At 40.4% G+C, this 21,087-nt stretch overlaps 3 protein-coding genes and 1 pseudogene across 3 annotated transcripts in view; all 4 read right to left on the bottom strand.

The window, feature by feature from the left end:
- Positions 1–7: 7 nt before the first annotated feature.
- Positions 8–1,445, bottom strand: LOC135349450 (large ribosomal subunit protein eL30-like). Its single transcript, XM_064547982.1, has 3 exons — positions 1,311–1,445; positions 945–1,090; positions 8–286 (listed from the first exon to the last, which is right to left on the bottom strand). Exons 1-3 carry the CDS (start codon positions 1,332–1,334, stop codon positions 103–105), a joined length of 354 nt encoding a protein of 117 aa, XP_064404052.1. The 5' UTR covers positions 1,335–1,445; the 3' UTR covers positions 8–102.
- LOC135349430 (serine/threonine-protein kinase Chk2-like) lies at positions 1,311–12,997 on the bottom strand. Its single transcript, XM_064547962.1, has 18 exons — positions 12,821–12,997; positions 11,909–12,060; positions 10,569–11,089; positions 9,922–10,150; positions 7,988–8,109; positions 7,880–7,932; positions 7,795–7,829; positions 7,676–7,741; positions 6,959–7,011; positions 6,861–6,901; positions 6,398–6,491; positions 6,294–6,347; positions 3,713–3,777; positions 3,143–3,242; positions 3,044–3,082; positions 2,465–2,676; positions 2,070–2,364; positions 1,311–1,700 (listed from the first exon to the last, which is right to left on the bottom strand). Exons 1-18 carry the CDS (start codon positions 12,985–12,987, stop codon positions 1,509–1,511), a joined length of 2,490 nt encoding a protein of 829 aa, XP_064404032.1. The 5' UTR covers positions 12,988–12,997; the 3' UTR covers positions 1,311–1,508.
- Positions 3,784–6,285, bottom strand: LOC135349436 (uncharacterized; annotated as a pseudogene).
- Positions 12,998–13,438: 441 nt separating the features above from the next.
- Positions 13,439–21,087, bottom strand: part of LOC135349429 (uncharacterized) — a 31,231-nt gene continuing 23,582 nt past the window's right edge. Inside the window, exons 79-107 of the mRNA XM_064547961.1 lie at positions 20,985–21,086; positions 20,709–20,899; positions 20,496–20,657; positions 20,318–20,394; positions 20,161–20,263; positions 19,802–20,101; positions 19,709–19,742; positions 19,528–19,640; positions 19,354–19,459; positions 19,071–19,277; positions 18,689–18,898; positions 18,430–18,636; positions 18,212–18,367; positions 17,933–18,145; positions 17,751–17,881; positions 17,636–17,700; positions 17,375–17,526; positions 17,081–17,325; positions 16,840–17,019; positions 16,706–16,782; positions 16,548–16,653; positions 16,437–16,500; positions 16,096–16,349; positions 15,954–16,011; positions 15,795–15,901; positions 15,572–15,708; positions 15,258–15,520; positions 14,945–15,062; positions 13,439–14,528 (exon numbers count right to left, since the gene is read on the bottom strand). Of these exons, the coding sequence (XP_064404031.1) occupies positions 13,541–14,528; positions 14,945–15,062; positions 15,258–15,520; positions 15,572–15,708; positions 15,795–15,901; positions 15,954–16,011; positions 16,096–16,349; positions 16,437–16,500; positions 16,548–16,653; positions 16,706–16,782; positions 16,840–17,019; positions 17,081–17,325; positions 17,375–17,526; positions 17,636–17,700; positions 17,751–17,881; positions 17,933–18,145; positions 18,212–18,367; positions 18,430–18,636; positions 18,689–18,898; positions 19,071–19,277; positions 19,354–19,459; positions 19,528–19,640; positions 19,709–19,742; positions 19,802–20,101; positions 20,161–20,263; positions 20,318–20,394; positions 20,496–20,657; positions 20,709–20,899; positions 20,985–21,086 (5,126 nt within the window). The 3' untranslated portion in view covers positions 13,439–13,540. The remainder of the gene's footprint in view (positions 14,529–14,944; positions 15,063–15,257; positions 15,521–15,571; positions 15,709–15,794; positions 15,902–15,953; positions 16,012–16,095; positions 16,350–16,436; positions 16,501–16,547; positions 16,654–16,705; positions 16,783–16,839; positions 17,020–17,080; positions 17,326–17,374; positions 17,527–17,635; positions 17,701–17,750; positions 17,882–17,932; positions 18,146–18,211; positions 18,368–18,429; positions 18,637–18,688; positions 18,899–19,070; positions 19,278–19,353; positions 19,460–19,527; positions 19,641–19,708; positions 19,743–19,801; positions 20,102–20,160; positions 20,264–20,317; positions 20,395–20,495; positions 20,658–20,708; positions 20,900–20,984; position 21,087) is intronic.

The raw sequence follows: 21,087 nt of genomic DNA, 5'->3' as shown, positions 1-21,087 counted from the left end.
ATTAAAATTTTTATGTCTTTGATTTGTTTATGGCATGCTGTTTCATTTATACACATCAGAAAAAGGTACAACAAAAAATCTTCACACAACAGTTCAACCAGTTCATTCTTTCTTGCCTGAATCAGCCGGTACCGTGCGTATGATGTCAGAGTCCCCGGGGTCAATTATGGAGAGGGTGCTTACACGGAAATACTTGCCACAAGCTGTTCCCAGTGACACATTGTCACCACTGTAATAATGCACACCAGTCTTGGCCAGCATAGCATAGTACTCTATCTCACTCTTCCTGCAGTGGATGAAAGAACAATTATTATTTTGGTAATTGTCTGGGTACAGATCTTTATTGAGTACGAAAAGCGTCCGTAGAACAAGCATGCAGCTGCATGCGAGCTAGCTATATAGAACAGTGTGCAACTGAATAGTTGCACACTGTTCTATATCTAGCTATCTAAAACTAAAGCTATCTAACTTGCAGCACTCCTGCTGGCTATAAAGTCTAATTATTGAGGTGGCCGTACTTCAAAGAGCCGGAATAGCGAAAGTCGATCTGTGACAGTTGGAGATTAAAAAAGTAACGTTACTCAGCTGGCGTTCAGGGGGTGTTGTGTGTGGCTGGATTGGGTTATCAATGGGGAAAAAGGCGCCAAAATTCAGGTCAGTGGGTGAGAGCTTGTTGCAGAAATCTGCACAAATCAGCAGATTATAGAGAGAAGGTAAATTTGTGTTTGAATTTGTTAACCCTCCTATGAGATACACGGCTTTAGGGTGGAAACAATTGTGGGCACGGTCAATGGTTCTGCGGTGGAACCCCCACTTCTGCACAAGCTTCTCTACCTTTCGCATATTCTAAACTGTTAGACCTATCAAAGAGACCCATTTCTTTTTAAAATGGATAGTCACTCCCCACCACCACCACTCTTTTACACCCGGCCATACCTACGTACCTGAGGGGAGGGGCGTTCGAAGCAAGGATGACCAGTTTGGCTTTGCCCAGTCGAAGACTCTTGATTGTCGAGCGATATCCAAGAGTATATTTACCACTCTTCATGACCAGAGCCAAACGAGAGTTGATGCTCTCCATGGCCTTTTTCTAGAGGGAGGAAAACACTCTCAAAAATTAATACGATTTCAGTAGATACAGATTACAAAACTTAAGCTTTATTATCAAAACATGACAGTACAGAAATACACGCACACAAAGGTTCTAAGAAGAATAAAATAAAATAAAAAAGGTTACCCATTATATATTTTCAGCTCTGGTGTGAGAGTCGATCACCACCTAGTGCAGTGTGGGTGAGGAAGATTCATACCTGTTTAGAAACGCCTGGTGCCATCTCAGTACTCAAACAACTGTACTCCGGCTTTACAATTCAAACACTATAACACAAACACACAAGAGATGTTCTTCACTAGTAGCTCACACGTGGTGGTTGTGAAACTTGATGCGCATGCGCTATTCTGCATTAGAGTTCAAAGTTTATTGATTGTCTGTATAAAATTATTAACTTTTAACGTTCATTAGATGTAACTGAGCAAGTACTATCACTAGATTTGTTCTTATTAAGTCTATTCACTGACTCAGCACATAGCTCGGTGGTGGAGGGTGCTTCTTCTGTTGGGGAAAGAGTGTCCACAGTGGCTCGCTTGGCTGGTTTAGCTACACCCTCATCATCACTGTTCGGAGCAGACCTCTTTCGAGTCTATGAACAAAATGAGAAACATCGTAATGCTACCTAACCATACACCCACAATTAATTATTGCATTGCATTGCAAAATGACAGATTATGTTAGAGTTTTGACACCATTTGCCATAATGTTGTACATGTGCTATAGGAGGGTTAAGGTATATAGCTTGACTCAGTTACAATGTACATTGTAGCCCTACAAGGATTAAAATGCCTGTCAACTTGTCTGTTACATGTACTAGGGGCTGTACAAGAAATGTTGCTTTTACTAGGGTAGGGTTCGTAAAAAACTTGTGCTTGAATGTATGTTTAGGGAAATCTTACAGGAAAACGACTGCATGGAAAGCATTCGTCGTAATTATGAAAATCTGACATAAACTAACCGCAGGAAGAGCTGGTGGACACATGCTAGAGGGTTTAGCATTGGGTTTGAAGTTACAACGGCTCATTAGCTTCTCAGCCTTGGCAATAATCTCTTCATCCTGTAGCCAGGGGTGCTCAAGAGCAGCTGCACTTGTGATACGAGATTTGGGATCGAGCGTCAGTAATCGCTTGATCATGTCAATGCCATCTTTCGAGACTTTCTTCCAGAACTTATCAGGGAAAGAATAGCGACCTTGGCAGATTTGATCGTGTAAAGTGTACTTATCGTCTGAGAAAGGAGAGTAGCCTCCCAACCTTTGTGTGTGGGGGTGAGACGATGAGAGTGAGGCTATAATTCAAACACAAACAGTCGTTGCTTCCTATGAGATGTTTCTAACCGTCTCCATGCACTCACATGATGTAGAGGATGACACCCACACTCCAACAGTCCACTTCCTTGGTGTATCCGCCAGTGCCAGCTGTCTGCAGCACCTCAGGGGCTAGGTAGCTAGGGGTACCACACAGTGTCTGCATGAGAGAATTTTCTCCCACAAATTTTGACAGGCCAAAGTCGGTCACTTTAATCAACGTCTCGTCATCATCGTTGGCAAGAAGCACATTTTCAGGCTGGAGAACATAATTGTAAAGAAGTAAATCTGAAGAAGGGTAGTGTATACAGATCAGTTTGATTGCTATAATGCTTTTGAAATGACGCATGGCACAAAGCATTTTTGTTGAACATAGCCAATGTTGGGTAGCTATTGAGTAGCAGTGTGTGGTGTGATACACACAGCTGTTTTAGAGCCGCCCGTCACTATAGCACACATGTCCCCCAGGGCCCACCACGGGAGAGAGTGGGATCTGGTCTATTAGTGTGCCTTTAGATTTAAATATCTCATAATTATATACATGACGACGTTATTTGAACTGTAATACTACATCAGATAGAACCATTGCATACGCCCTGCTACGTATACAGTGTATCAAAACTTACTTTAAGGTCTCTATGAGTTATTCCCTGGTCATGGAGGTACTGTGAATGGAGATAGCATGAAACCAAAACCATTATTACAATGGCAACTATATACTGTACCTTGACAGAAGATATCAGCTGGTAAAAGTATAGCTTGGCTAGGGGCTCGCTAAACGTGCCACACTCTATCACTTTTTCAAACAATTCACCGCCCTCCGCCCTGAGGATGGAACAGCTTCAAACAAAGACACAAACAGCTCATTCTACGCCAAGACTCATTCAATTGAGTAAAGGGGCATAGTATTGCTCACACATATTCAGTAACACATTAAAACGATCTTCTGTTGGCACAAAATAAGTTTAATTGCCGTGCAGATTGCCATAATACCAATTTGCACGTCCTTGGAAGCTTTTGCAATGGATGGTTTTACCATTTAAATGAAATAACGCATGGCACAAGTCACAAGTCAATGTTGGATAGCTATTGAGTAGCAGTGTGTGGTGTGATAAACACAGCTGTTTTAAAGCCGCCCGTCACTATAGCACACATGTCCCCCAGGGCCCACCACGGGAGAGAGTGGGATCTGGTCTATTAGTGTGCCTTAATTAATAAATATATCAGGAACATACCTACAATCATGTATATACAATGTACCGGCCACTTATGGGGACAAAGAAGGGGACACTTACAATTCCAGTACGATGTAGAGTGCATTCGGACTGTCGATCACGTCCTCTATGTGGATCACACACGGCTGCATCGGAGGAACAAACTGTAACAAGACAATTGCCACCACCAGTAGTAGTCTCTAGTCTTTTTTGGTGACCTTTACCATACAATGAAGAATTGTTAAGACTTCTAATTTTAGGGGAATTAAAAGTGCAATAAGGTACACTACACTGTCAACACCTAGTCGTTGATAGGCTTGAGGCTATTATGCTCCAAATTTTACCGATTATTCTATTCTCTAATTCCCAAGCTACAGCCTATTATTCTCAGTGATTCAGCCCATTATTCTCATAAAAATATTATTATTCTTCATTGAAATCATAAAAATCATCTTTTATTATATTGTAACATGAGTGAAGATTCAACATAATCTTGAAGGGCATTCTCTTGTTGATCACCAAACGAATTATTTAGCAAGGAAAAAACCCTTTCTGATGCAGCAGATGACGGCTGTATTAGGAATATTCTTCTTGCTGCAGCTGACCACTTGGGTAAGTGAGATGAATTTCGTTTCCACCACTCTAAAATGTTAAACTGTTCGTCAGTATCTGCTGCCCTTGCTATATATGCTGGTAACTCTACCTTGAGTTCATTTAGCTGTTGCATTGAGTTCAAGAAGGGTACTTTACTAAGAGCTTGGTCGACTGCTGAGGCGTTGGGCTGCATAGTATGCACTTTTGAGGGTGAAAACAGACGGCAACCGTTGAATACCTCTAAAGATCTTTTTAAACTCGTATCCAATTGCCTTTGAAAGTAATCCAATCCTGGTTGAACACAGTCTTTAGCATATGAGACCCAGGCTTCATGAGCAGGATCAGTAGGAGGCTTTCCAGACAGCAACTGAGCAACTGCTCGGACATTGGGGGTGTACTCCGTGCGTATTCCGATTATGATTTTATCCATAGCTTCGTAACAATCGACAGCTAATGGGCCATCTCCTTCCAGATAATAGCACGCCTTAACAAACGGCTCACCCCAGTCCACTGTAGCTGCTAGTTCAATGCGAAGGCAGGTACATTTTTGTGAAGTGTTCAAAACGGCCAATAGCTTGGGTCTTAGAGCCATTCCAATGTCTTCGTTTTCGGTTAAAAATGGTTCAATATCACCAAAGAAGAGCATCATTAATTTTGTTTCATAACTTCCCACTTGCTCCACCATCGAGTACTGGAATAGCTTTTCATGCTCCTGCCAGTACGAGTCTTCCATAGCAGTCTGCATTTAGGGCTATGGGAAAAGAGAGATATCCATGAAGAGGTAAAATCCACTAACACAGGTGTTTTGAATTTGCTGCCAACATGGTCAATTGTGTGAGAAAAGCATCCAATGTCCACTACATTGGGATAGATAACAGACAAGGTTCGCATGGCAACATTGTTGGTTGAAGCTCTGTCTCTCATAGCGGCTAGGAGGTTGTTTGGATGGATACTATAAGTGACTGAAAGCACCGTGAGTAGCTCTCTGGCTATTTCCTCTCCTGTTAAAGACTTAGACAGCATCTGTACTCTTATAAGACGTTGTTGTAAGGTGAATTCATCATCCATATATCGCAGTAATACAGCCAGGGCTTCCCCAAGACGAGAGGTACCATCAAAGATAACAGACACATTCTTTCCTTTAATCTCCTGGCGAATAGTTTTTTCTTCATCTTTGAGTATGAATGGTACGTAATCAAGCATATTTCTACGATCAGTGAGACGGTATGCATTCTCTTCGAGTAGATCTCGAAATAGCTCAATCTTGCTAAGGGGTACACCAGCCTTAAGGAATGTAGTGACTACCTTAACCCGATACACCTGCTGTTGCTCAGGTAATGTCTCTCCCCTGAGGTGTTCTTCTTGGTTGTGCTCTATCAGCATGTCAGCAATATGTTTCTCTTTAAGTTCTTTGGTTTTCAACTTCTCTATACCATTGTTATGTTTCCCTGACTGGATATGGTTGTTAATAACACTGCGTTTTAAGCTTAGTTCTTCTCTACATGCAGAGCAAAAGAGTCGAGAGTTTGAAATCAAAAAGGGTTCCTCACTATATTCTTTTATTCGTTGGGCTGGAGAAACTCCCTTGGGGTCAGAATGGAGAGTTCCCATACATCTACGCTTTCCTTTCGGTGGTGGATTACTTTTTGTCTTGCGAGATCTTGAGATATCAGCCAAAGTAGGTGCTCTGAGTCTATCCAGCATGGATATAACAGGCCTTGGGGGGTTGGAGCTTGAGCTGGCTTCAGTTTCAGTGTCTGTTGTGCCACAAGTGGTAGTACTGGGCCTGGCTGTGCTACTCTCTTGATCAGATAATTCAGATTCCATGACAAAGATAGCTTTAGTGCTTTATTTAGAATGCTAGCCACGTGGCATAATTATTCCCACCCACTCTACCGTTTATTCCAGTATAATTCCCAATGCTGCAAGCTACCTATTATTCTCAAAATTATGCTCGCATAATCGCCGCATCCCTAGTCGTTGACCTACGTTACTATAGAAACAACTTGGCCTGTAGTGGTAGCACAGTTTTTCTAACACACAGTGTAACCGTTACACAGGTTCTTACATGCTTTAAGGCTTGGAGTATCTTGACTTCATCTTTCACTGATCTACCCAGCGGCTGAAAAAAAGCAAGTAAAAAAATACACACACTGAAACTAGTGGACTTACCCCGACAGAAAAGGTATTTTTATTAATTATCTTGACAGCGTACTTCATACACGTCTCTTTTTCAAATACTAGCTTCACCTCACCACACGCACCTCTGGGGTAGGGGGGGGGGGTCACATGACGTATGTACAGTAGAGTTCTGTCAGTGACCAATACTGACCTTTTAGTGTATACAGAATCATCAGTGGCGTACAAAGTAATATTGTTGGCAAAGTAAGACAATTGTTACAAGACTCTGCAGGGCTGCATTGAGGGGGGGGGGGGCGAGGGGGGTAATTTGCCACCCCTACGATCTGGCAGATTCATTTGTACTGCTATTATTATGATGACTTCGCCCCTCTTACATTTTAATTTGCTCATTTCGCCCCCCCCCCTGATCCAAAATCCTGGATGCAGCCCTGCACTGTTATGTAGCTAAGCCTACAAACTACATAGCCTCACTGAAGGTGTGTACAATACATACCTGCCTAGTTGTTTCGACATTGTGTATTTCTCTGTGAGTTCCTGCAATGGAGGGAGGTATTGTCGAATACACCACACAACAGAGGCCACACCCCTTACTTGTGGTAAAGAGTCTGAGGTTGAGGTGACAGCGCAGTCATTAAAGATAAAAGCTGCAAAACAATAGTATAACGAAGTTGCAAAAAAATTCCACCGCCAACAAAGCATACTAATTTGACCGGCAGTTCTTAATTACTAATAATAAATGAAAGCACCGCAAGTGCTGATGCCTCGGTGGAGATGCCAAAGCTACATAACATAAAGCTACTATATCAATTTTGCTGCATGCAAATTCTAAGAGTGGGTAATGATCGACCGTGATTGTTGTTAAAAACGATCGATGCCAAAAGTTAAAGTGTAAAATTAATGGCTGCCTTCAGCAGAGCCTTGCAGCTCTCTTCTCACTCTTGCAGCTATCAATAGCTAGCGTTCTAGTGCAGAGCTAACTACTAAGTAGAATAGCAACACTCGGTAAACAAGTTTGGTCTCTTCTGAAAAGGCTGCAATGGCATTTCAAGTAAGCAAAACTAAGCATAACTCGAGAACAAAGCTTTATTTTGCAAATCCACGAAATTAAATCCAAGAGAACATGACAAGAAGCCTATAGAAACTCTTACTTGCCACTTCATTGATCCTTGAGCAGCTGTAGCAGCCTAACTACACACACACACACACACAACTGTATACCTTGCTTGCGCATGCGCACCGAGGCACAATCACAGGAATATGTAAAAAAAAAAATCATATTAATAGCACATAAAAATACAGTATATATACCTTTATTCTTCTTTAGTGCTAGAGCAAGTTCATCATCACTGTTCACCACTTGCTTCTTATTCTTGCCTACAAGACAATAATAATTATTATTATAATGTAAGGTCAATTCTATCTTTTACCAATTTTTTCTCCTTTTAGAAACGTCCCATTAGTGCTGCAAAACGAAATGATGCACAAAGGCATACGGGCAAGAAATGTTTTTACCTTTTATCTTCCACAAAAACGATATACTTAGAAGGATTATTTTTCTCTTTCTCCTACAAAGGAGATTGCATTGAATTATAGAGGTTACAATGGTGAATTCCTTAATACCCTAAAGATCCTGAAGTGTGTCTTGCTCAACTGTTGGTAGTGAGAGTTTGACTTACCGTGGGTCTCAAAGCAATAGTCACATTCCTCACCCCTTCCAAAAGTGTACTCATCTTTCACCATGTCTACAATGGGAAGCAAGCTGGGTAACCAGATCATCAATAAATAATAATGTATGGGTTCTACTTTTCCATGGTGAGGTACACACTAGGCATATCAACTGATGTTTAGCACGAAAATTGCATTTAGAATTTCAGTTTGATAAGTTTGGGACTAAGTGGCATATATACGGCACCAGATGTAATTGGGGAAGAGAGGGGTTCAGGTTAGCAAGGTATACAAATTAGGGCGTTTCCACATCCAATCCCGTATCATGAGATTCGTCCTTTCATATGTACATGTAGATACCCATATGAAAAGAATGCACATAACTCACTCAGAGCCACAAACTCTTTTCTGAGAGGGAATAGCCGGCCCCACACACCCTCATCATCTTCACAAGAGTCCTCTTCCTCATAAGGACCGTCTACTACGTCTAGAGTTTGCATCACATCCATTGTTAATGTTCTGAACTCCTCTGAAATGCCACGTGTTCACAATGTCTTGATTATAACCGCGACTATTTATGGAGCCATAATCAAAACACAATAATAACTAGTGTTCAAGCTGGCGCTGTGCTAATGCCTCTCGCCATGATTTGCTTTCGCTCAAAAGTATAGAAGAGAAAGTATAGAAGAGGAAAAAGTGTATAAAATAATCTGTCTAAAACTGACTTGCAATTGTATAATTATGGTATCATTGTTGTGTTTTGTGGCTGCTTATACCAGGACCTCAAGGATCTAGGAAGCAACAAAGAAGAAGATTTTGTTTTCAATTAATTATAAGCGGAAGTGCATAATTATTTCATAAAGTTAGCTTATCTATATAAAGTCACTGAGAAGAAAAGACTTATTACATGCATCTATTGTTGTATTATGTGGCTTTAATACCAGGACCTCAAGAAAGAAGAAAATTGGATCTGTAGTTCATGCAGTGTATAATTATAATATTTAAGAAGAAAAGACTTGTGTACATGCATATTGTTATCTATAGTAGTGTTTTGTGGCTTACCAGGCCCTCAAGAAAAATATGATTCTGCCAGGAGGATCTGGATCTGGGGAATGAGCGCGCATGCGCATTACATCCATAGGAATAATTAAAGGGTGTGTCCAAAGAGATCAATTTCACAAATGGCTACTGCTAGCTAGCTGTTTTAACAGGTATTTTCTGAGTCTTGTAGCTAACAAAAAGCTAGCGCTTTAGTGCAAGGCTAACTCATATGTTGAATAGAAAGTTTGTGCGGACAGATGATGCTATGAAAGATTCTGAAGAGACTGCAACAGCCTTCAATGTGAGTCAAACTAGCCATAACTCGAGAAAGAAGCTTTAGTTTGCTAATCCACGAATCAAAATCCAAGAGAACGTGGCTAGAAGCCTATAGAAGCTGTTAGTTTTCGTCGCATTGCAACCGTTGAGCAGTTACAGCTGGAACAGACACACAGATACACACACACACAGTCAGCTTTACCATATCCCTCGTGCGGCTACGCCTCGAGGCATAATTATGAAAAATTTATGTGAAAACTGATATACAACATTTACACATTTCAGAGTTTTGATTTGTACGGTCTGTAGTAGGATTCGTGGACGACCATCTCAGGTTGGATTTCTGTCAAGCTTTTGCAACCTGTAATTAGAGAATAAGGAAATTTTACGCTACCGGGTAATTGGTGCATATATTAAACTACCCATTTCAGCTCAAGGTAGTGACGTTGAACATAATTATTGCAGTAGGTAATTTTCGTACAATACGAAATATACGAACATTTCCACCATATAAATATAACCCGCTATATGGTTACATTGGCGAAATGTTCTAATTCAGATGTTTGGTTCACCTGTTAGTTTCATTGTCCTCTGGAGCTCATCTTTGAGAAGTTCCAGGACTCTCTCCACTCCAGCCTGTCCGTCATAGGCCAGTCCCCACAAGATGGGCCTACCTATGAACACAGCTCTGGCTCCCATAGCCAGCGCTTTAAATACATCAGTGCCGTGTCTCACACCACCGTCCAGGAAGACATCCAGCCGCCCCCCCACAGCCTCCACCACCTCAGGGAGGGCATCAATCTGGGCACAGGGACGTATATTTGCTTACATGTATAATAATACAGATTTTTTGACCAAACCAACAGGTTTGTATAACGTAGAGGCTTATTCTATTATCAGGAGTCCATAATAAAAGAGATAGAGTATTGAACGAAGCGTTACCCTGCATCAGATATAGTTGGAAAGTAACGTAACTTCCTGCTGGTTAATTAACTAATCTGAACGCCTGGAGCAGCCAAATTCTCATCAATTGATCACACGTTCAGATAGGAAATCACGTTATTTACTTTCTGATCCGAGGCTTCGTCCATTATTTTTATTATGAACTCTAGTTATTATGTATCAAAGATTTCAGTACATGTACATCTACGTGCCATTACTCAGACAAATAAGCTGCATTGGACCATACTAACCAATGGACGTGTACACACTCACTCACAGTGGCAGGGACACCATCCAACTGCCTAGCTCCGTGGTTGGACACTATTATCCCCTGTACATTGTGTCTGAGTGCTTCCTCTGCATCTTCTCTGGTCACAATACCCTTCAACACGATCGGTAAAGAAGTGATACCTCGCAACCAATCCACTGTCTCCCAACTCAGAGTTGGGTCAATCAACGATTGAGTGTACAAATGTAAACCAGAGTCCTGCTTGTCAGTTTGGAGATTGGATGACTGAAAAGCAGAGAAATTTGCTAGTTTTAGATAGGGAGGTAGGGTGAATCGATTTTCAACATCAGCCAATCTTCGACCTAGTACAGGAGTGTCCACTGTAAGAACAAGAGCTTTATAGCCGGCTTTTTCTGCTCTTTGAACCAGAGACTTTGTGAGGGCTCTATCACGGTATACATACAGTTGAAACCATCTCAATCCAGTGTCTCCGGTAGCCCGAGCAACCTCTTCGATGGACGCAGTAGACCACGAGCTGAGAGTCATACAAGTTCCCAACTTAGAGCAAGCTATGACGAAGGTACAGTTGCTCAATAGAATTGGAGGTAAGTAAGACTACTGTACAGTCATGTATTGTAGTCTATCAAATAACATTTTATTTAGACATGGGAACAACACTGAGATACAAGGGAAACTCGTACAATCATCATAAAGTGAAAGGGATGCTAAGGCAAATCAGGTTTTTTTTTAACAATCTACCGTAGAAACTGGATTATTAGCGCATGCGCTTTTAGGGCCAATAGCAGAGCTCTACATGCTTATATTCGAGAATGCGCCTATAATGCAATTATTTCGAGCCCCACCCAGCAACCGGATGTCTCTGTGATGAGAACTGACTCGCAAGCTGGCTAAAAAGTGAGCAAGCAAGGCAAGCAGGCAACCCTAACTGAATCTATATCATACTATTATGTTACAGTTCATTTTACAGTTCATTTACATCATTTAAATTCATAATTTATTATAAAAACATTCATATTGACCAGGAACTTTGAATAAAAGGACCTCATCCATGTCTCACATTCTCTCAGCATGATCAGACAAGGTAACAGTATGCCCAGAGAGTCCTTACAGATGGATATCACCAGCTATATATAGCTATCAGGCACTGTACAAGCTAACTAGCTCATAGATAGTCTAAAATTTCACTAATAATCTTCGCATAATTGGAAAAGCGCTTCAATTCGAGTATAAAAAGCCTGCAGTTGAGCATGCGCTTAAAATAAAGATACGCTTATAGTCGAGTAAGCGCTAATAATCCAGTTTCTACGGTATGGCTACAGTTTCAGTTCTAAGGCAATAATGTAATAATCCTACAGTATTAGTATTACCTTTAGCATTAGCAATCTCCCCATCAATGTGAGCCATTTTCTGCATGGCTGTGGGTGCTACACATATCGGGAACTCTGCCCATCCTCCAAATAGCTCCACCTGGGTGTCAACTTTGGACACATCAACTAGCACTCTGGGACGGAGACGATACCTAGAAAATAGAGCTATATAATTATAGGTAGTACCGTCTTTGTTCTAATTACAGAACCATGACGAACCAACTGTCAGTTTGGCACATTCTGAGGAATTCCCCGGAAATTCTAATGTACCGTACTTATTCGATTTGAGGCGACACTTAATTATGAACCAAGGTCGTTTCTTTTTGAGGTTGATAAATGATGTTGAAGTCCTGGTGTCGCATATTTAGAGGGTCGCATTTAATTGGAGGTAGGTCGAGGTTTATACTAGATCTACAATCCTCAATTAATACAAGCTGCTGAATATTTCTAACGGCCTGGAATCGAGGCTATAGTTTGACCTATTTACGACGCGGCATAAAAAAATGATTATCAATGCAGCAGTCGCTATTTTTAGAGGTCAGAAGGCATCAGAAATTTAGGGAGTCGCCTAAAATTGAATATAGTAGAACCTCGATTATCCGGACACCTTGGTTCCAGAAGCAGGCCGGATAAGTGAATATGCCGGATAATTGAATAGATAAACCACGCCTTGATCCACCCACTTTATTGATAAACAGCAGTGCCACATGGTTGTCTGCGCATGCGCAGAATGTAAGCAGGCATGTCTCCATGGTAACAGCTGCAATGTGCATGCGCATTTTAGGGACACGCCCATTTTCTGATCTTGTTATCAGTGATAACAAGAAAACTGCCAAGCCGGATAATCGAGGTTCCGGATAATGGAGGGCCGGATAATCGAGGTTCTACTGTAAGTACGGTATGCAATTTCACCTGCTGAATGCTTCTTGGTTGTCCTCGAGTGTTTGTTCAGCATCTGCTCCTGAAGAATAGTATCCCCAGGCATTTCTGTCGAGTACCTCCTTAGCATGGGCTTCCAGATCGGCTAAACAAAGCATTTTGCATGTTTTGCGAATGAATTCTTGATTGGCAATGATCATCAAAGTAGCAACAGCAAGCTGTAGACTCTACTCCATTAGCCTCGATTACAGGCAGCAGTAAAGGGCCAGAATCGAGGCCATACTTCCAAGCCTGCACATCATTTTAACTTTCACCTAGGTCCATGCATGTTATTACAGTGCTGTGTAGATCTACATGTGCAATGAAAATTTTGGTTTTGTTGCTTTGTTATTCAACTTATTGTATCATAATTATTTTGTAGTCTCGCAGAAGTTGAAATAAACAGCTGGCTTGCAAGACTAAATAGTTATTATAATTATGGCTATGGTTTACTCAACACAGATTCTTCATATTCTATCAGTATACACACTTCACACCTATAACCCATCAATATGTGGGCTACTGTAAAGTTAAGCCGGTCAGCAGAAATTAATCCATATAGATCTAGATCTAGATACATAATAAAAGTATTGCTATATATATTATTATACGTACGTGTTACAGCCTTAATTAATTTAATAGCAGCTCCATAAATTATAGTATTAGTCAATAAGTATATCTATAGCAATGTAGCAAGTCAGTTGTGTGTTATCACTAAATATGAGCAAATGGATTGCTATTTAGCTCTCCATCAGTTTGTATGTATTCACCGCTTTCTCTCCCACGACAATCTTGATCATTAATCAATGCTTCCACGTTCTCGATAACAGAAGCACCACCTTCCTCAGCATTTAGCTTTCCATCAGTTTGTATGTATTCACCGCTTTCTCTTCCATGACCATCTTGATCATTAATCAATGCTTCCACGTTCTCGAAAACAGAAGCACCACCTTCCTCAGCATCCATGGGTATAATAGGACTTGTAGTAGGGCCGGTTATGTAGCATTCAGTTTCAATTTCGGTATTCTCATTTGCGAATATGTATTCATTATTCAGTTCAAGCTCTTCAGCAATGGCAGGAGGCATGCTACTCAAATGTTTGTCTGTTCTGTTGAGAGTACTCACAACTGAGCTTGTGCCTAGTATACCGGTACTGGGCCTCCTCTCTAATGTTCCCATCATGCTGTCTGCTCCAGTGTATCTTCTTTCCATTGTAGAAGTAGAATATAACATAGTATTACCATGGCGGCGTCTAGCGAGAGTACTTGCTGTTTTATCAGTATGACCACTGCTACTTTGCTTGTTAGTCGACTTACTTCTTGGTCTTCCTCGACAAATGATTCCTTTCCAAGCATCTCTTGAATCTTTACTAATAACGCAGAAGAAGATGAACAAGAAAAACCCCTGGAGAGAGTTTAGTACGGTGAAGATTACCTGAAAGGTATAGTTTGCTGTTCTCTCCTGTGTGGCTACCAAAAACGCAGAGAGCCAGGTGAAACCATACAAGGACACAATGCCAAAGATGTTGATTACGAATTTCATTACCAATCTTCGTGGGTTTACAGCTCGTTTATACTTCTTCTTTATATGATTGGAAAGAACCGCAAGTATGCAGAAAAATATGACGAAATTGAAGACAATCACCACAAGTATGGGACCGAGAAATGTTCCGTACAATATCCCTGGGTCACTAGTAAAGCAACTGTGTGCAAAGAGATAGACAATTGAGATTACTTGGAAACTGCCCAAATTGTAAAGCACTATGTTTATGGAGGACATAGAAAGCCAGCACAAGCTAAGGTCATTTGGAATTTGGGTCCTCACGAGAAATACAACGTCCTACAAATTATACAATACACAAACACCGTATAGCGGGTTATTTTCGAGGCACTAAATTTTCTGAGATTGCTCATTTCGAGGATTTTATTTTCAAGGATAGAGGTTCAAATGATCACACCCCTACAGTATAGACATTTCAATACCGGATGTAAACCAATTTTCAAGGCATTAAATTTTCGTGTTTCTGGGTCAATCCTCAAAAACCTCGAAAGTAACCAGCTAGAGACTATTGGTATTAACACTAACACTTACTAATGCAGCATCACAGTAAAGACTTACGATCTAATAGTTTTGTTTTCCGTAGGTTGCTTTGTACAATTATCCATGTCATTAGTCACCGTAATCATCAGGTCTCCGCTTGCTGCTGTCAGAGGGATAACCAGTAATGCAGGAGCACCTGCATGATAGGGAGAATACCATATAGCTGGTGAAAAAACATTTCCCCGCTACATGTATATATGGTATGCAGGTACCGTAGATAGAGCAACATTAACGAATATGCAACGTACAAAGGGAAGCCAAGTGCTGAATTACTGCTGATTATGCAGTTTACACTCAATTCAAAATTATATATAGCTGCAAATAAACTTACCCCAACAAATTAAGGAGATGATCACTATAAACCTAGTTGTGATATTCCCAAACACAATAACCAACTTCTGGAACATCAGCAATGCAACAGCACCCATCCACATGAATGAAACCAGGATGAAGTACTGTACTAGTCCTGCTACGGCAACACAGGTGCCTGTATATATTTTTGCCTCAATTCCAATAAGAAAGAAAATGAGCGATAGCAACATTGCAAGACACAACTGGATGTGATACTTGGAAGCATCTCTCTGACGCAGTTTCCTGCTCGTGAGGACAGTAATGTCAATATGCATGAAATTTAACTTTGCTTACTTAAATCCAAGCAATGTTATTAGAGTAAGAATCAATCCAATGATAGACAATGAAGCTCCAATCCAAGAAAAATAGTCTAATGCTAGTTGTAATTTTATTGGCAGTGGTTCACAACCTCCAGGATTTGGGCAGAAATCCTGAATTTAAAAGATAGAATTACTGTTAGTAACGATTCATTGAGTCGCTATATAACACAACTAATATAATTATAACAAGAATATACCACCAATGCTCCAAAGTTAGTAAGATGGTCGCATGTGCAGCTGACTATGTTACTGCAAAGGTCACTATTAACAGTGCATCCTTTCGTGGTCCAGTTTCCTCTACCGCCTGCAAGAAAAATTGTGTAAAAAAGAGCATTCAATATGCCAAAATTGAATACCGTTTCCAGAGAAATCCCAGCTGACACAAGCAATTGTTGAACGGTTGTATGCAGCCGGCTGTATAAATACACATATTCTTAATATATAATACTGTATAAATACACATATTCTTAATACATAATATACATAACACATCCTTACCGACAAAAGAAATGGAAGAATGATGGTAACGTTTCCTGTGTGATTGCCTCCCCCTACAATAGCTCCAATAACGCTTGTTCCCACCACTGTGGAACTGTTAGAGTTGTTTTTGTCAGCAAGGGGGAATAAAGAAGGGCTGTTATAGTACGTGAAGACAAGTCCAACATCTTTCTCACTGTCTTCAAATACTAATGGAGGCAACGCTATGCATGCTTCATCTCTATTCCTCATTTCGTCACTACAGTTCACAATTGCTGCAAATGTGCATGTGAACGAATAATTATAATGGCGTCATGACAGACGTATGCAAACATGACCAAATAAGATGCATGCAGCCTTACATGTTACTCCGTTCTGACCAGTGGTCACACTAAATCCTTCGATGGATATCATTTCCGACTCGGCCTAGCTTAGAAAATAATTACAGCAGACTGTGGACATAGTTATCTTACCCTTAGTGCAAGTATTGCTGTATCATTTCCAGTGATGGATATATTGCTTGTCAGATTCTCACGCCCAACAAAACTTGTCAGAATCCTTTCAAAGGAATCTACCACCCTAAAAAAAGACAAGAATTAGTAATTTTTGCATACTGAAAAAGAATTCATACATGGACGATCCTTCGTTAATAACTTCCTCAGGCCAGTTAGTGACAGTGTCAACCACATCAAGAACTTGTGTAACAACCTGCCATTTATAGTATAGAAGTCACAAGTCACATGAAAGCAATGTTTGTCAACTCACTTCAATTTCTTCTTTTTCTTCTAGTTTTGTGCCAGTGGTGGAGTCCAGCATGTTGCTAGTGATATTAAACAGAGTGACTATAACACCAAAGTTCAGACTGCTCTGGTCTTCAGGAGCAGTCGACAGAGACACGACATCACTAAGGTTGGTGAGTGTCTCAACAGCAGTCTCAAAAGTCAGCTGTAGAATTAATGTACATAGTGAAATGCAACAACCTGCATCAGCCATGTTGTTAACTCACATTTGAGTTCAGAAGTTCCTGGAATCTTTTGGTATTCCGTGTGAAGCAACCCGGTTCATCCACTGGCACATACACAGGATCGTCCCATATAAGTGGTGCTCGACATACTCTGGACGCCACTCCCATGCCATTAAGACTTCCATACACACAAGGGTGTGAATCATTTTGACCCACTTCAACCTCCTCCCATACATATCTTCCATACAAGATGGACATATTAACATCCATTGAGCAGAATCCCATTTCTGCATTTTAAGTGTTAAATGATTAATGCAATAGCAGTCACATGCATACCAGATTGTTTGAAGGACATGGACACATTGGTAGCAGGGAGACCGGCCATCTCTAAAGCATCAAGAGAATCGTTGATGCTGAAGGCTTGGATGAACTTGAACCCAAATCTTCTCACTCTTGTCTCCATACGTGCCATTATCAGATCAGTGTCACTAAATGAATGCAATATATAGATTGCATAGACTTTTTTGCAGTGCTCAAGATTTGCACAGCATGCATGAGTTTACAGGGCATCATAGTTTTACACGTACGAAAACAAACCTTGAAACTGTTAACGATTCGATTAAGTAGAAGCCTTCAACGTCCTCTTTCAGCCCCCTCAGAAACTGATAAAGCAAATCATCATTAGCTCAAGTGAAAATGTACACAACCTCACCGCTGTGTTCAAATACTTGAGAGTCACATTTCGGGATGTCAGATTTCTTTGCGCCTCAATAGCCTCAAGTGAACTGATGTTAAGATCATACCTGATGTAAGTAGTCTTATTCTCTATCTTGACTGAGGGAGCTGTATATAGTTATTAGTAAGACACAATACTCTAGTACACTAATTCTTTACCGTTAATAGTGATTGAAGTGTGATTGTTTGAAGTAGTGAGACCATTGTTAGCAGTGCATGTGTACAATCCACTGGAGTCAGGTTCCACACCAAAATCTTTCAGTGTCACCAACTCAGCAAAATAAGTCGTACGATTGATTAGCTCCTCACTGAAGGTGGATTGATAGAGGCGAGTTAAGCTGCCCAAACTGATCGAACGCTGCTCAATATAATCTGTAGAGTGCGTAGATATGAAGTGTGCATTAGAATGTCTAAACAAATTATTTTGTTTACATATACCTATGCTCTGTACAGGTATTCCATTGTTCCATTTCCATGAGACAGGACCAGAGAATTCTCCTTCAGAGAAACACAACATACTGAATGCTCTTCCAGGGTCCACTGAGTTGTTGAAGCTGATACCCGTTACATTTATCTCAATATTTGGTGGTATAGCTGGATATAAGATATAAGAACGATCATCATGCTAACTGCAAATTAAAGCATTGTGAACATACGCTTGCAATTGAGAGGGTCTCCTCTCCAAACTCCCACTGTATCTACTTGGTTGTCTTGGTCACAAGTTCTGTTCACACTCCCATCGATACGGTACCGATAGTCACAAGAATGCTTGGCTGTTGTTCCAATGTCAAAGTTGGCTATTTCATCTTCTCCATAAACGATGCTTCCATTGACAAGCTCATCAAGAGGAGGACAAAGGATTTCTGTGAAATAAGTGACTTTCTGATTTTACTACTTATTATATAGGAGTCTTACCAAGACAGAGTGGTACTATTCCATTCCAGTTTCCAACAGTGTCTATCTGGTCATCCTGAACACATTTTCTCACAGCATCCATTCCATTGAGTGAGTAGCCATAGTTACAGTTGTAGGTGGCATTAGTCCCAAGATCATAGTCAGGGGTATCATCCACAACGTATGTAACGCTGCCATTTGGATGATTACCAAGCTTCATACATAGTATGGCTACAATTGTGAAGAGACAGTAAGTGTGATAAAAATGGCCAGGAGAAAAAAAAATCTAGAGTGATGATAAATTTATTAGCAAACAAAGCACATGCACAATCAAACAATGGCTTACACTTTATAGATTCAATGGTCTATATATTATATAGTGCAAACCAAGTGCAGGACTTACGTTCACAGGTTGGCATTTTCCCACTCCATTTTCCTGTAGTGTCTGTCTGGTCGTCCTGTTCACATATTCGGGTGTGGCTACCATTTTGAAGAGAGAAGCCGTCCTTGCAACTTATATTCGCAGTGGTCATCACACGAAGATCAGAATTATTGTAATATACATTTCCATTCATGCCTAGTTGTTCATTAAGTGGCTCGCATACGATTCCTAGAAAGATTACATACAGTGAATGCATGGCATGCACTGATAACATAAAATATGCAGTGCTACATGGTAATTATACCTTTACAGTAGGGACTATCATTGTTTCGACCATATCCTGCATTACACGGGCAATCCTCCCCTGTGCTACAGTTTGCATTTGGGTCACATCGTTGTGGAATAGGGCACTATAATTTTACATAATGAAAAATCAGCATGATGAGTATTACGTAACTGGTTACACACGTACACTCACATATTGAATTGCGAAGTTTCCCGCATGATTACAGCTGCAAGTAATACTCCCATGAATAGGTTCAGTAAAAGAGTCCGATAACCTACAACCACTACTGTTCCAACCACCATAATCTGTTGACAATAATAATGTTTGGTTAGTATTTTTATTAATACAATTATATTATGCTTATATAAATTACCAAATTTCCAGGAAACACATGTTACATTGTAGTACTGTGAGGAAAACAACAACATAATAATAACCCAATTATGCATTGAAATATTGCACTTACTTCATTTTGTAGCTCATAATTGATGGAAATGCACATCTCTTGGTCGCAGCTGCCCTCCGTGGGTTCTCTGGCTCCCACTATTGGAGTAGCAACCATGAACTTATCATCCAACAAGGGAAACATGACTGAAGTCTTAAAGAGTGTGAATATAACTGCTCCAGTACTGCTGGCAGAGAAGAATGAAGGTAGAAATGTGACACTTGAAAATAGTATTTGAGATGAAACTTGTCTCTTTCGAGAAGTTGTTGAAACTGGTGAGTTGAATGCTATACCATTATTGCGAAGCTCTGACAGAGATTTCTGCACACAATTACATATTAGGTCTGTTAAAACTGGATTGCATGCAAGTTCAAAATTACCTTTAGTGCACGCAATGAAATCTGCTCGTCAAATTGTTCGATCTCCTTAAACATATCTTCTGTAACTATCAAATTAATCAAAGACTCGAACTTGGAGATGATGCTGTAACCAAATCACGCACAATGGCATATGTAAAGAGACTATTATAATACAAACCTTGCTGAGGTCATAGAGTGAACGTCTGATGGCCAACCAAGAAGAGTGTTCACAACTGAGATAAATGCATCTATTGTCTGGAGGAAAAAATGATGTGCTATATTAATTACGTTGGTAGGACCAATTTGCAATGCTTAATGCAGGAATTGGTTGTTGACATGTGTTTATTTGACTTTACCATTTCAATGTTATCAAAAGTGCCTTCAGACGAGAATGTTTCAAGGATCTCTGCAAGAGAGTTGTCAATGGAAGAGATAGAATCAGAGGACTGTGATATATTCCGCACAATATCCGATAACATGAAAAGAACGGTGGAGATGGAACCATTCGGAAATCCACCCTGCAGTGCAATATGGAATGACATTTCTGAATGATGCAAAGATAAGCTTACTATGTTTAGAATTGAGATTCGGATCAGTGGCTGTTGAAAACTAATATTGGGATCCATTATCCTTAGCTTCACAAAGAAATACTCTGTAGGCTCAAAAGTGGCGTCCTTGGAGGTATTGATGCTGACACATGCCATCATGGGTGGAGAATGCGCATTGATTATGGTAGAAATGTTTTCGAAGTCTTCACCCACTATAAAAGGAATGAGAACATACTTGTATTTTCAAGTCTATTGTCTGCATCATCACTTCTATAGTCAGAGGGTACACTAACTAACCTGTAGCAGTGTCTGTTGTGGTATACAGAACAACAGAGGTATTAAAGTTGATGCAAACTTGAGCAGGAGAACCTTCCGATACCGAGTCGTTCCAATGGATTTC

Source organism: Halichondria panicea, chromosome 15 (assembly GCF_963675165.1).
Source record: "Halichondria panicea chromosome 15, odHalPani1.1, whole genome shotgun sequence".
NCBI classification, from domain to species: Eukaryota; Metazoa; Porifera; class Demospongiae; order Suberitida; family Halichondriidae; genus Halichondria; species Halichondria panicea.
Note: the sequence above shows the minus strand (reverse complement) of the source record. Positions and strands in the feature narration are given on the sequence as shown.